Below are 14,028 nucleotides of genomic sequence, written 5' to 3'. Positions count from 1 at the left end.
AGTAAGTACACGTCAGTTAGAAGTCTTGATTAAATTATGAAATATTTTCTTGTTATTACTGGGGAGCGACGCCTTTTGTTTGAATTTCAAAATTTAATATTGGGATTATAAACGGAATTAAAATAGGAGAACAGGATAGATAGCTTACAGCCTTACAGGATACATTTTCAAAATTTAATATTGGGATTATAAACGGAGTTAAAATGGGAAAACATGATGCATAACTTCTGAAGCACTAAATCGGTGGGCATGAACATTTAGCCACAATATAGCTTCCGTTTGTTTCTCATCTTTTAAGCATAAAAATTAAAACTATTTTGTTGAATAAATTCCACAGAGACAGTAAATTAACCCATTTTTTCACTTGAATAATTCAATCTAAGTGGTTTGAAGTGTATCTAAAACAAGGCAAGATAAATGATGTAAATAAATAATTAAAACACATCTCAGACAGACTCTGAAAATAAAAAAATTAAAATATAATTCAAACAGTCCACGTTATTTCTTCATGTTGTGTATATTTCGAGGATTTTTTACAGCGACATACACCCTGAATCAGATTATCTAACCGATAAGTGTTAAGACCACGATGGGATTTTTTGACCAGCCTTAAGCGAAACTTAAAGCACTGCTGCACTCATCAATAAGCTTCTGGTCCAGCGTAAATTCAACGTTTCAGTATCAGTTGAAATATATCCCCGAATGAATTTTCAGACAATCTGTGCAGTCATATCGACGGAATGCAGCACAATTTTGATTGTATCGGATACTAGCAAAAATGAATTATTCCATAAACTTTCATGCGAATATCTTCGCTTTTTGCCTGATATTTCAACGGTAAAAAAATGTTAACTTATATAATTGAGACTGTTATAGGAACACATATAATCGTCTTGATTGCTCTTCAACAGCCAAACAGTTTCACTGTTACCCTAAGTCTAATCAATAAATAAAAAATAAAGAAATTCTTATCTTATAACTGAAGACAAAGTCAACAGAGGTTCGAGCCTCGTATATCGAGCCTTGAAAATTAATCATCTAAAAGTTGCATTTCATCTTTCGTGTCAACATAAGGCATTGCAAGCCATTTACCGCGATTACCAGCAGTTCCCAACCTAAAATCTAATTCAAACGTCTTTGCAGCCCCCGAAGAAGCTTTCATATGCACTCAGCAAAGAAGATCATTGAGTAAATTTTGAACTACAGGTACTGAAATTCAGTGAATACTTAATGATGACCAGTCATGTATATTTCGACTGTGCTTCTGCATATTCGAACATGGCTGGATATTGTTTTGCATGAGAGTTGAGCGAGTAACGAAGACATCGCGCATCTGAATAGTGGTTACACAACAAAAGATATTCAAATCTCGGGCCGTAACTTAGGTGCAAAGCTACTAGGCTGTGGTTAATAGCAAGCCGCGTATACTGGCAGCTTCTGGCTGAGCGTAAAGACGTCCAAAGCAAGTTAAAATTCGGCGACGTTTCTCCCGACATTTCGCAGTATAGTTTCAATACAACTCTGTCGGACGAACATTAATATTCGCCCTTCAAATTCAGTAAGCACATAATGCAATAGAAGCGAAGTAATTATTTCTTTTTAGCTTGCTGAATATTCAATCATATTTTCTTCGCAGCGGAAAATACTTGGACTCTGTACACATAAACACGAGGTCATGTATTTGGCAAGGCCGGCTCACATAAAAATATGCCAAACGGACAAATTATTTTAAAATACAGACACGCACTTGAGCATTATATTTTCACTTGTTTGTGTTTTTTGCCAAGTTTCTTTTTTTAAGAACGTGCATTTAAATCAATTCAAATATCGTCAAAAATATTCATGTAGGCTTCATTTTCAACGGCGCAAAAACTTGTTAGTTCTCCAGTATCGATCGGTCAAACTTTCAAAACGTTCCAGTCGTTTATTTTACAATGAGCAAAATAAACGATGAGAAGCAATCCTTGAACTTGCTGGTGTGGTCACATCGAAGGCAGCGCACTCAAGTGGGTACAAACTGTGATCATATTTATGTTGAGGCTCCTGCACTTGTATATCCGCTGCATACTCTTAATGTTGCCGATCCATAAAGAGCTTCGGCACGCACAACAGAGCATGTGTGAGTAAAATAAAGATGTCATTAGCTATACCTGCATAAAGAATTAAGTCAGCCTTTTGGATGCAAGTAACGACTTGTTAGCATTTGGAAAGGACCGAGTTATGATATACACTCATACGTTGAATTTTTGGGATAGCTCACAAATAGCCAAAGCCTTATTGATATTCGTTCAATATTGCAGAGCGGCAATGAAGACACTCTGAATGCGACGAGGTCACTTCAGATGAATCTATCTATACACATCTATAATCTTCATACGAATCCTATACACAACGTTCGTGTATCCAAAATTATAAGCGCATTATGAATATTCACCTCAGAGCATCCAGGGAACCGATAAACCGACTTATAAAAAGATGGGATAATGAAGTGAAACACTCACGGGCGATGAACAGCACAGTTATATTCCTATGAACCAATTCCAATTTTAAGATATTTATATTTATATAGGACTAGCAGTTTAGCCTGGCGTTACACGAGATTGGTGATGGTGGTAATTTTACAATCACCTTAATAATGATGCAACTAGAGATTTCTGATTATAGAATGGCCCTTTAAAACAAAATTTTCAAAGTCTAAAAAAAACACAGAACTCTCATTTTATTCGTTTCAAAACATGGAAGAAAACAATTTTTAGTCTGTGAAGGTAAATCCTTACAAACCAATTTTAAATTATGTTGCACCCGACATGCACGATAAAAATCTATTACAGGTATCACCCCGACACGATAGGTATTGTCAATAGGCGCTGAACTGAACTCGTTGTATTTACGGTAGCAGGCTTCAAACGCATACTAACTACCAAAATAAATATATAATAGGTATGATCATATAGCAATACTTCTCAAACCGATAAATAGTTATATGATGAAGTTGACTAGCAATTAGAACGCGAATTAGTGGTTGAAAAAATTACAACTATAAAATCCTAGTCACGGGTGACTAGGAGCATTTGGGAATGATCAATGCTTGTACTGAACGCAAATCTGAGCAATAATTACAATTGTGCCAATGGCCGCAAACGAAAATCATTCTCGTGCCTCGCTTCGAATAAATCAATTTGCCGGTAAGACCTCTTGCACCTGAAAATAGTGCATCACGTTTCAGAGAGGGGCATACAATGATTATTAATCAGTAACACCACTTGTACCAGCAAATATTGCACGCAAGCTTCAGGGAGGAGCACAATTAATAAGTAACACCACTTGTACCAGCAAATATTGCACGCAAGCTTTTGGGAGGAGCACAATAATTATTAATCAGTAGGACCACTTGTACCTGAAAATATTGCACGCAAGCCTCAGGGAGGAGCACAATTAATCAGTAGGACCACTTGTACCTGAAAATATTGCGCCCACGTTACAGGGAGGAGCACAATTAATCAGGGCACGTTGACCCAGCACGTCTCGTAACTCACGTGATGTTTTTCTAGCAAACATTGCGTGCAAGGTTGGCGCGGACGGCGATTTCTCTTAGGCCAAGCCTGTCATCCTTCTTAAGCCCTTGTAAAGCCGCAATGTGGAATCTTTACAAGCGGAACAGTTATGCTAAGTTAGTGAAGGCCTGCACGATTTTCTTTAGCGCAGAAGCGGCGCAAACGTAACAGCAATGTGTCCCTATAGAAGCTGCACTCAGCATTCACTCTGAAGCGTTAAATATTTAAACTACATGGCAGACACTCGGCACTATATAGTAAGTTGACTTTGAAAAAGCAGTCCAAGCATCACAGAGGGTGCGAAGATTCATTCCTTTGCACTCCAAATCCCGAGCTTTTGAAGCGGCAAAAATACAGAGAAATTTTTTGATGCTCTGAATCTCGTATCGATTTATCAAACGCCGGTAAAGGTTATTGTTACAATAAGAAAAATATCGTCGATCAATGCATTAAGGCGGTCAACTTAAAATCTTGTTGATATTACTACAGCCAAGTCGGTGAGTTTAGCTCTTTTCAGTTCACCATGTTTATTTTCAGTTCACACAAACCATGGTTTATCTCTTTTCAGTTCAGTTTTTTATCTCTTCAGTTCACCTCATTGAAAATAGTTGTGTGGTCATTCAGAACCGCGACATGCAACTCCTAGATGGAGGAAAATAGCCAATAAATTTAGTTTGCAAACAAATTTAGAGTGCTCAGACCTTAATATGGGAGCTGCCGCGGCAACAGCTTGGCTGGTGCCTCAGAAGATTACAATTCTTTCTACACTTAACACTCAGTTTGAAGTGTAACTTGCAGAAGTAGTGAAAAGAAATCGCATCCCCATCTTCTTTGTAATAAATGATGACCCCGAAGATACTCAACAGCCGCGACTTAACAAAAGTTTCCTTGCCGCCGTCCAAATAATGCAATGGAAGCCTAACCCAAAATAAATCGGTGGCAAATAAAACGAGGACACCGGAGGAGGATTGCGGTACAGGAAGGTTGGTGGTCCTTATCCCAGCCTTGCCCTTAGCTAAACAACTTCTCAATGAGGACCCGTTTCCAGAGGTTCATTCAAACGCGTGTCCCGCAGCTACGGAGCTTATATCAGGGCCGCGGTCTCAGTTTAAGAGCCGCCAATGAGCTTGATTTCGCTTACGGGCCCGCGTGGCCCAGCCAACGGCCGCTCGGATACAGCGGCCTTCAGTAGCACTGCATGCATCAGACACAAATACATCTACACCTAAAACCTGCTCATATATCACGAGCAAATTGCTATTCAATAGCAACGATTTCATTACGTTCGATTGGTCATAGGTTTCAAGGAAATAAATAGGATAATTTAGAGAATTTCAATAGTAAAAAGTTAAGCTCACAGTAATAACTATTCCGGCATTACTTGGTCACACCTGAGGTTAACATCGGCACACGCCCGCTCGCCGGCCTAACGCTTCTACAACTTAAAATGGGCAGCCGGCTTACCTATTTATTGGGCATCCAGTCAAACACCTCAATAGCCTCTCAAGTTTGAGTAAAGAAAGCACCGTTTTTGAATAGTTTTTCAACGGTCCTTCACTCCTACAGCCGAGTTGTTTCAAGACGCCTTCGTCCCTCTTAGCTATACTCGGTTTCTTAAACATCGAATGGAATTGAATGTCTCACTTGCAACAAAACCAAATAATTCTTGCTCTTGGAAGCAACAAAATAAAATAATTTCTGCTTATGGAAGTGTTTTGTTACCAACACTTTCAAATGTACAAATTTTATACCATGTGATCATGGGCACCATAAATATAAAAAAAAAACACAAATTCGACAGTGAAACCCCAATAAGTTTCATCTGAATAGTCAAATATTTTACCATAAATGGATTGACTTCACTTTTTAACACGGATAATCAAATCGGTCACGGACAATAAAGAGAAGCAGCAAGAAATGTTGTGGCTGCCTTTCCACATAACGAAACAAAAGAAAAGAATCTCAATCGTTTTTTAGCTGCTAACAAAAATGTATGACATGATTTCGATAGAATTATCAAAAATTATAATTAATCTTTCATCAATAGCATTTGGCACATTCGGCATATATACATATACGATATGTATATGTGTACACTTTCCCTTCGCTAACAAACATTTCAAACAGTTTCATTTTCGCGTTATAATCAAAGTTAACAATGGCGTCCAAATCAGGCTGATAAAAGATTAAGTTCTCGAGGCATCAGTTTCAGACTCTACATTTAATGAAGAGGCCATTAATTAGGCTCTATGGATTCACAACCGAACGTGAGTGCATGTCACGCTACTTTAAGTCAAATAAGATTTGAGTCTATATTATAACCTCAAATATTAAATTTAATTTTTCAGTAAAAAATTGGCTGACTTCTTCATAAAGTGAGGATACTCCACTTGAACACGAAAGGACCTGTGAGCGCCCGGTAATTTACCATGAGAACTCAAGCCACGCAGCTCAGCCCGAGAGCTGAGGATAACAATGCAGAAATGACACTAATACCTGAAGGACCTGAAAATCCTGGTTTCAGGTGACCGCGTTAATTTGTTTTAAAGGGAACGGACAAAACGAACGCTCCGTCCACCACAGAGACGTCAGAGAGTTAAAACGTTCACAGTAATTAATTGTAAGCAGAATCTTGTTTAAACACGATGAGGATATAAATATACAAGAATATCTTGCGTCATCAATGTGCATGAGCAGATATCTAATGCAGAATCAATATTTCCTGAAGAAACTAATGTGGTAATTCTTTTTATGATTAAGAAATTAAATTAAATCATTTTAATTTTGCTACCAATAATTCATATACCGAATGAATATTGATATATTTCCGGTCATTGAAAAATTTCTACAGGACCCTCGACGGGTTACTTGCGCGGTGGGCAAGCGACAAGTTATATCAAGGCTCCTGTATACGTTTATTTAATGCAGGTTTATTAAGTTACGTATACCAAGGCTCCTATATGGTAATCATGTGCCATGTGACTGCTCATCAGGAGGAGGATGAGTTTGGAAAATCATGATAGATACAATAAAAGCTGTCGGTTCAATTAATGCTGCAACTATAATTCATGTATTTACCTCGAATACAAACCTGAATGTTGCATTTCATCTTGTGGTTTTGCGCTCTCACGTGTTTATTTTCGATCACGTTTGGCGAGTAATTAAATCTTCATTTTTTGCCACGATCAGTTCAGCAAAGTCACGAGCCTCAAGGTCACTTTAGCTGGAGTCTGCTGCGCTCTGCGGCGTACGCCTGTCGTGTCCACAAACCCAGTTGACATTTTTGGGCGCGCTTTCGGAGGCAATGGTGGTCAGCAAGCTTCGCTACAGACACCGGTTCTCAATGGAAAATATTACCAAGTGATTATGGTTTAACTAATGGTTAATTATTGTACGTATAAATGAGGGCTTCTGGTTTAGCATGATGTGAAACGCATGAATAAAATATTAAAATCGGGAGATTTTCCTCATTGTTGAGAATTTTATAATTATTCGAATTCCATTTTTACGGACTTAAGCGGGAACAGATAAGCACAAAAAACGTCTTATGATGATGTTGTCCGTCTTCCCATTAGCTTTGCAACATTTCTGCAGTCTCTTCTATAGTGAATGCAACACACAGTGCCGAACGTGCCTGAATATACAACAAATTAACTTTAGGTTTACCATACTACGTGTGGTCGCTCTGCTTTACGTTACATATATATAGGTAGACTCGCTGGATCTCAGACACATGAAAATTATTTAGATATCGTGTTAGAAGACCGAATTAATGTAATTGAATTCTTTTAATCTAAGGAAAGTATGCGTGGTTTCCTCACCTCGTCATCATCGCCGTTAGGGTCGACGACATCGTCCGTGACGTCATCTAGCGAGGTGTCATCCACGTCATTTGTGATCATAGGCGAGTCGTGGATGACGGTGAACACAGGCTCACCCAGGGCAGACGTGGTCGCGAGGATGACTCCAGACGTTGGTGGAGTGATAACAGCCACCGACGAAGGCGACGTTGAAGACGACTGCGATGATAAAGGTGGTAGAGGCAGGGGCGGCAAGGACGACGATGGTGACGAGAGCGCTGGCGGGGAGTCGTCATCGAGACTTTCACGCAGGTGAAGCCTCAGCCCGCGATGCTGCTGCTGCTGCTGTCGCTGATGCTCCTGTTCTTCCAGAGCGTTGTCCAGTTGTTCCTTTTGCTGCAACTGTAGGTGCTGCTGCAGTTCGCTCTGGTGCTGCAGCTCCTGCTGCTCGTAGTGCTGACGCTCCAGCAAAAATTGCTGTTGCCGACGAATGGCCAACACGACGGCCTGCTGCGCGAGGGATGCAGCAGGGCTGCTGCTGTCGCCGCTCTGAGGGGACACTTCACCAGGCATAGTGACGGTAGTTTCTTTTTAATTCCCTCTAAAAAATTCACTTGATGTTCACCATGCGATTCTAAAATATGTTCAAAAAATAAACCAGTAGCAATTATTTCTTCACTGATTACACTTTGAAGCGTTGAATTGTGCTATGTTCAGTTGCCGAAAATTATCACATAAAATTGTTCATATCCAAAAACTACACAACTAATGTTCATGAACAACCTATTCAAAAGTTATTTACTCACGGCAAGCTATGGATTACACAAACATCCTCCACAGGCGTAAGATAATCTGCATTAAAAAGAGCAGTAGGCGCGCAGGGAGTTAAGTAGTGTGTAGGTCGACTCGCGCAACAACCAACACGCACTTTACTTCACTTCTCGCACACGGCAGGTCACTTGCACTCAGCTAAAGACGTTTCTCGTAGTAAGACATCACAGATGGCACTGAAATTGAGCAAGTGGGCGATGTAGGGAACCTGAGCTAACGTTTTGCTTGAAGAAACGTTGGGAGCGCCTTAGGGTCACTGGCGATCGCGTTGCCTGAGGGAATGGGACTGTCTTGAGCCAGGATGCGGCGCTGGTCTAAAAGACGCTCCACAGGTCGGGGAGCGGGGGAGAGGGGAGGCGCTTCTCGCCAGGTAGGACCGACCGACCGACTAGTCCTGACCAGGTAGGGAGTTATTCGTCTTGGCGGGGACGGTTGGCTGAACATGGCTGGGCGGGGCTGGTTGGGGGCAAGAGGGAAGGGGAGGGTTTGCTGGTCCGCGCTCACCTGCCTTCATCTACGTACCTAGGGCTCGAGATGGCCACATGCCTGCCACCGCTGCTCACATCTTAGGCGCGCGGCAAATCGAGCTCTAATGTACTGCAGCATTGATGCGGTTTTTGCAAGACGGCTATCTGGACGAAACATTCTCATACTCGTACGAAACTTTGTTAATAATGATTCGGATTCCCGCCGTCCACCTGTACGCACCTGCGATTGCCGAGCAGCGACACAAAGCCATTTATTGGGCCTTTTCAATCGCACACTCGACGAGCTGCTCGTCTCTTGTTAAACGTGCTCAAGATACAGAAACATTGAGGAAATTTTGTTAATTCACAACCGCTTAATGGACACTATAGAAGGCTCTTCAACCAAGAGTAACAAATTCAATTATTTATGATTTGTTATTTAAATCTTCCATTACAATTCAATACTTCAACAAAGTACTGATAAGAATTAGTAGTAGGAATATGAGGCAGGAGAACTAGGAGGGCGTCCATTGGCTCATTGGTCTCCTCAGCGACGCGCGCTGCGGCGGCGCGGCCGTAAAAACTGGCGCGTCTGGTGAGCGCAGGGGCTGTTCCTACCCCACACCGCTGAGTGACTTGCGGACCTGATGTGCAGACCTCTGCAGACCTGCTCTGCAGACCTGATGTGCAGACCTGATGTGCAGACCTGATGTGCAGACCTGTTGTAAGTCTGCTCTGCAGACCTGGTGTACAGCGCTTCTTCGCAAACTTGATCTGCAAGACTAATGTGCAGACCTTTTTTGCAAATCTAGTCTACATACTTAGTCTACAGACCCATTCTGCAGGCCTATTTTACAGAACCAATCTGCAGACATGCTGTCTCTTATACACATCTAGATGTGTATAAGAGACAGGACCCTGATGTGCAGACCTGATGTGCAGACCTGATGTGCAGGCCTGATGTGCAGACCTGATGTGCAGAATTCTGCAGACCTGATGTGCAGACTTCTGCAGACCTGATGTGCAGATCTGATGTGCAGACCTGCTCTGCAGACCTGATTTGCAGACCAGCTCTGCAGACCTGATGTGCAGACCTGATGTGCAGACCTGATGTGCAGACCTGATGTGCAGACCTGATGTGCAGACCTGCTCTGCAGACCTAATTTGCAGAAATGCTGAGCAGACAAGTTCTGTAGACCTGCTCTGTAAGTCTGCTCTGCAGACTTGGTGTACAGACCTTCTTCGCAAACTTGATCTGCAAGACTAATGTGCAGACCTTTTTTGCAAATCTAGTCTACGTACTTAGTCTACAGACCCTTTCTGCAGGCCTATTTTGCAGAACCAATCTGCAGACATGCGCAGCAATTGTAAGACCTTGTCAACAGACATGCTCTGCAGGCTTGACCAGCAGTACTACTCTGCAGGCTTGACCAACAGTACTACTCTGCAGGCTTGACCAACAGTACTACTCTGCAGGCTTGACCAGTAGTACTACTCTGCAGGTTTGACCAATAGAGCTGCTCTGCAGGCCTGATGATGTTCGTCCTATCTAATTAACAGAACTACTCTGGACGTGATCTGTACTCAATCTACAGAGCTTATCTGCAAACCAGCTCTGTTCACCACTCTGTGGAGTTTCTCTGCAGGCCTGCTTAATGATGGGGTCATTGGATCAACTGCAGAAATATTCTCTGCTGTGTCGCTCTGCAGGCCATCACTTTACGAACTCATTAGGCCTGCTCTCTGAACACGCTCTGCAAGGTCGCTTCGTAAATCAAGTCAACAGACATAACCGATAGTGTTGATCTGTGAATATACTATGCTATGTTCTCTTGCACTAATAGTGAAAAATTATTTTTTAAATAATTTAGAGCTATAAAAATGCACAACATCAACTCTGCTGCCAGTGCGCAAAATTGCACAGCATCATCTCAACTGCGAGCCGAAAACATTGCACAGCCGCAACTGTGCATGGAGCCCGCAATAATAAATCACAAATTCTGCTACGATCCTGCCAGATTGCAGAGCAACAACCTAAACAATACCTATCAAGAAATAACGAGTAAACTTAATTCACGGCCATCGCTTAACATTAAGACTGCGCATCCAAGAGTTCGGTACATGGATGAGCGTATGAGACCGTTACTTACACCAGCAATTATTTAATAATAAATCACATTAGCATACGAAGAAATATCATAATTGATTTTTCGGTTATAGTCAGAGGTGGAAAAAAACGTTTTCTTCTAACTAGCTCGGGTAAAATTGGATCTTGAGTGCAATATTGACTTAAAGTTAGAGAAAGTTTTGATGTGCTGCATCCGCGATCATGTGATGATTTAGTCTCGACTTAGTTCATGCATCACTGGTTTGTGCATACCACATGCAGTAAACAGAACTTTTTTTAACTTTAGGCCAACGTTACTCCTAAGGGACATTCGCGGTAGTTCCATGAATGTAAAGTGATGAGCTGTCAGGAAACAAAATTCTTTAATTATTCATAAAAATGGTTATTTCCATCATAATGGGTTTTCGACTATTACGACCGTTTGCTTGTGCATCGAACAGATCTCTTGAAGCGATAATATTTGCGCTTAACGTCATCTAGGATTCGCTGAATCATCTGTAGAAAAAAAATTGAGGCGCGCCAGCCTGTCACGCATGAAGTCTGAAATAAATTCATCACCGCAAATGAAAAAAATTCCTGGTAGCTCGTTCCATTAATGACTGTATTTATTTTCTTGCGAAGGAAGCGCCTATGCATGCCTAATGCTTTTGTGGCTCTGAACCGAGAAATTCTCAGTAATAACGTTCGTTCTTAATTCAAGTTCAAGCCCATAAAGACTATAAATGCATAATTCAGCATGTCTCCGTACACCAATATTTATATAGCCAAGGTCTACAAATCTGGTGACTATTCTTGTAATCTTTCAATGTACATAGCGACAGTACGCACACCTATTTGTCGGGCAGCAAATTGGCAAACCATCAGCGTCAAGACTTGCGGTTTGTCAGACGGAAATTCGGAGCACCACATTCTTCAAACAGTTCATTCAAGGTGTCTTGTATTTATATTCATACGAAATCTACAGTAAAATCAGGTCGTTACCAAGGATCTTGATTGGGTAGGCAAAATGGAGTATCTTGAATCCAATGAGAAAATATTTAGTGTTAGGAAAAAAAAATTGAAAGTGTTTTGTCGAAAAAACATTTCTGGTGTGGGCAATTATGATGGGAATCCCTGTGGCAGCATAAAAAGTTGCATCGGAAGCAGCGTTGCTCTAAAATGGAACACTGAAGACCTACTTTCACGGAAAAAGAGCAAAGGACATTTGGTGGTCGAGTAATTTGTTTGGCAAGCTGTTCGTTATGTAGTGAACAACAACTACAAGCTAAGGGTCATTTACAGGCTTAGTCAAAGCAAGAACAACAATTCGTTGCGTTCTTGGAGTATCAATTGAACGGTTCATTCTGGTCAGATCAGTTAGCTTCTGCAAGCTTATCTCATAGCATCATCTTTCATTCTGATTTGGTTTCCTGGTTAATTTTCCATTATGAAGAACCTGGCAGATTACGATATTTCTTCTCAAATGAGGAGAAATAATTACAACCCATAATTATTTTTGTTAAGCCTCCAAACGATATTGCAATCGGTCGCAATTTATTTCTCAATTTCCAACAAGTCAACAATGCTATCAAACTCATATTTTGAAACGTTGAATTCCAAAACTGTGATGCCTCGAAATTCAATGTGCCTCAAAAAAAATACAGCAACAGATTTACTGTACACTAATCAAATTGATTTTTGTAGAAATCAATCAAGATTTGTACAGCTGACTGCTCTTGATTCACAACCTCTAGTGCGGTATTCATTGCGTGATCAGAAAAATATAACTCAGTCACTGCAGTGAGCGACAGAGCGCATTTTCTCGTTGCCGATTATCATGGATACTCGGCAACGTTGAGTCACAGACAGACAGACAGACAGACAGACAGACAGACGGACGGACGGACATACGGATGGACATGACGAGCACAATAGCGACTTTTTTCATAAATGAGAAAATGCGCCAAAAACATAGATCTAGTCATGGCTAGGATACACAATGCTGACAGGAAACTGATACTGACTTGAACGTAAATATTCATTGGACACACCGTGTTTTTACGGTTAGTTTAATCGAAAGGCCAAACTTAAATTCAAATTGCTACCTTTTTGGGTAATTTTTTCAAGCCACAATAATTCCTTCAAGATCGATGAAAATTCCCGCCCAAAAATTATGATTTTGTGATTAACTGTGGCAAATTTTTAATAGAAATAGCGCGATTAGTAAAAAATCTTCACGTCAAACAATTGTCAGTAATTACGAACAAAACTTTGCCAATTTTAGTATCAAGAATAATAATTTCCTCTACATGATGGCAAGTATATCAATAATTACAGTAATATAATAAGATATGGCAAAATATTTGGATGAAAACATTGTTATTTGGAAAGTCATCATGAGCATGAACAAATGTTTCCTAGGTGACCGCAGCAAACAAACGCACTCGCTCCCTCCCTCCTACCAATCAACCTACAAGCAGCCAACCAACCCAACCATCATCAGTAAACACGCACGTACTAGCATAAAAACTTGTCAAATCTTCTAGGCAGAACATGATCAGTAAGCATCCACATCGTCTTATTGTTGCCATTCGCATGAAACCATAGAAAAAGATATTCTTTTGCGTGTCTTAATTTTACTAATTTTGTCAAGTTAAGTTACGTTTTCAATGATTTGATTTAAATAAAAGGAAATTTAGTTTCAAAGTCAGACCATTGGCACAGGCGCAATTAATGCCCCCGAGCGAGACGTGGCAACGTGGCGCGCGCTCGCTGGCCCTCGGCAAGTCTTACCTTGAAAATAAGAGAGGAAATAAAGCAGAAAAAAAAAGATTCTCCGATCAAATGAAGGCGGGATAACACACGCGGTGGTGGATCCAGAAAGGAAGGAAGAGAAAATAGCAAAAAGCGATACCAGGAAAATACGTAAGACTGCTGGCAGTTGCACAATAGAGTAGTCTACTCACTAGGAACAGTTGCAGAAGTGTAGTTACTCATTACAAGCAGCTGAATATTGCCAGCAGTTTAACGCTACCACTGTAACGCACTACAAGCAGTTTATCGATACCATCAATAGCACAATACAAGCAGTTTAACGTCACCATCAGTTGCATAGCACAAAATGCTTGATACAAACATCCAAGCTCGATGTTTGACCAGTCACTAGTGACATAGCTAGTCTAAATGTCTAATGTCGCCGTTGTCGCGGAAATCAATGAGAAGATTTTCCTAAATCTCGGAAACGAACCTAATTCAGAAGCCTTGTACAG

At 40.9% G+C, this 14,028-nt stretch overlaps 1 protein-coding gene across 2 annotated transcripts in view; it reads right to left on the bottom strand.

The window, feature by feature from the left end:
* The window catches only part of LOC108676776 (transcription factor AP-2-epsilon), an 83,854-nt gene extending 75,374 nt beyond the window's left edge, over nt 1–8,480 (bottom strand). For both annotated transcript variants that reach the window (XM_018164912.2, XM_018164913.2), the window contains exon 1: nt 7,376–8,480. In XM_018164912.2, coding sequence (XP_018020401.1) covers nt 7,376–7,927 — 552 coding nt within the window. In that variant the 5' untranslated portion in view covers nt 7,928–8,480. The remainder of the gene's footprint in view (nt 1–7,375) is intronic.
* Nucleotides 8,481–14,028: the final 5,548 nt, after the last annotated feature.

This window comes from Hyalella azteca, unplaced genomic scaffold (genome assembly GCF_000764305.2).
Source record: "Hyalella azteca isolate HAZT.00-mixed unplaced genomic scaffold, Hazt_2.0.2 contig2218, whole genome shotgun sequence".
Lineage (NCBI taxonomy): Eukaryota > Metazoa > Arthropoda > Malacostraca > Amphipoda > Hyalellidae > Hyalella > Hyalella azteca.
The sequence above is the reverse complement of the archived record's forward strand: the minus strand, read 5'-3'. Positions and strand labels throughout refer to the sequence as shown.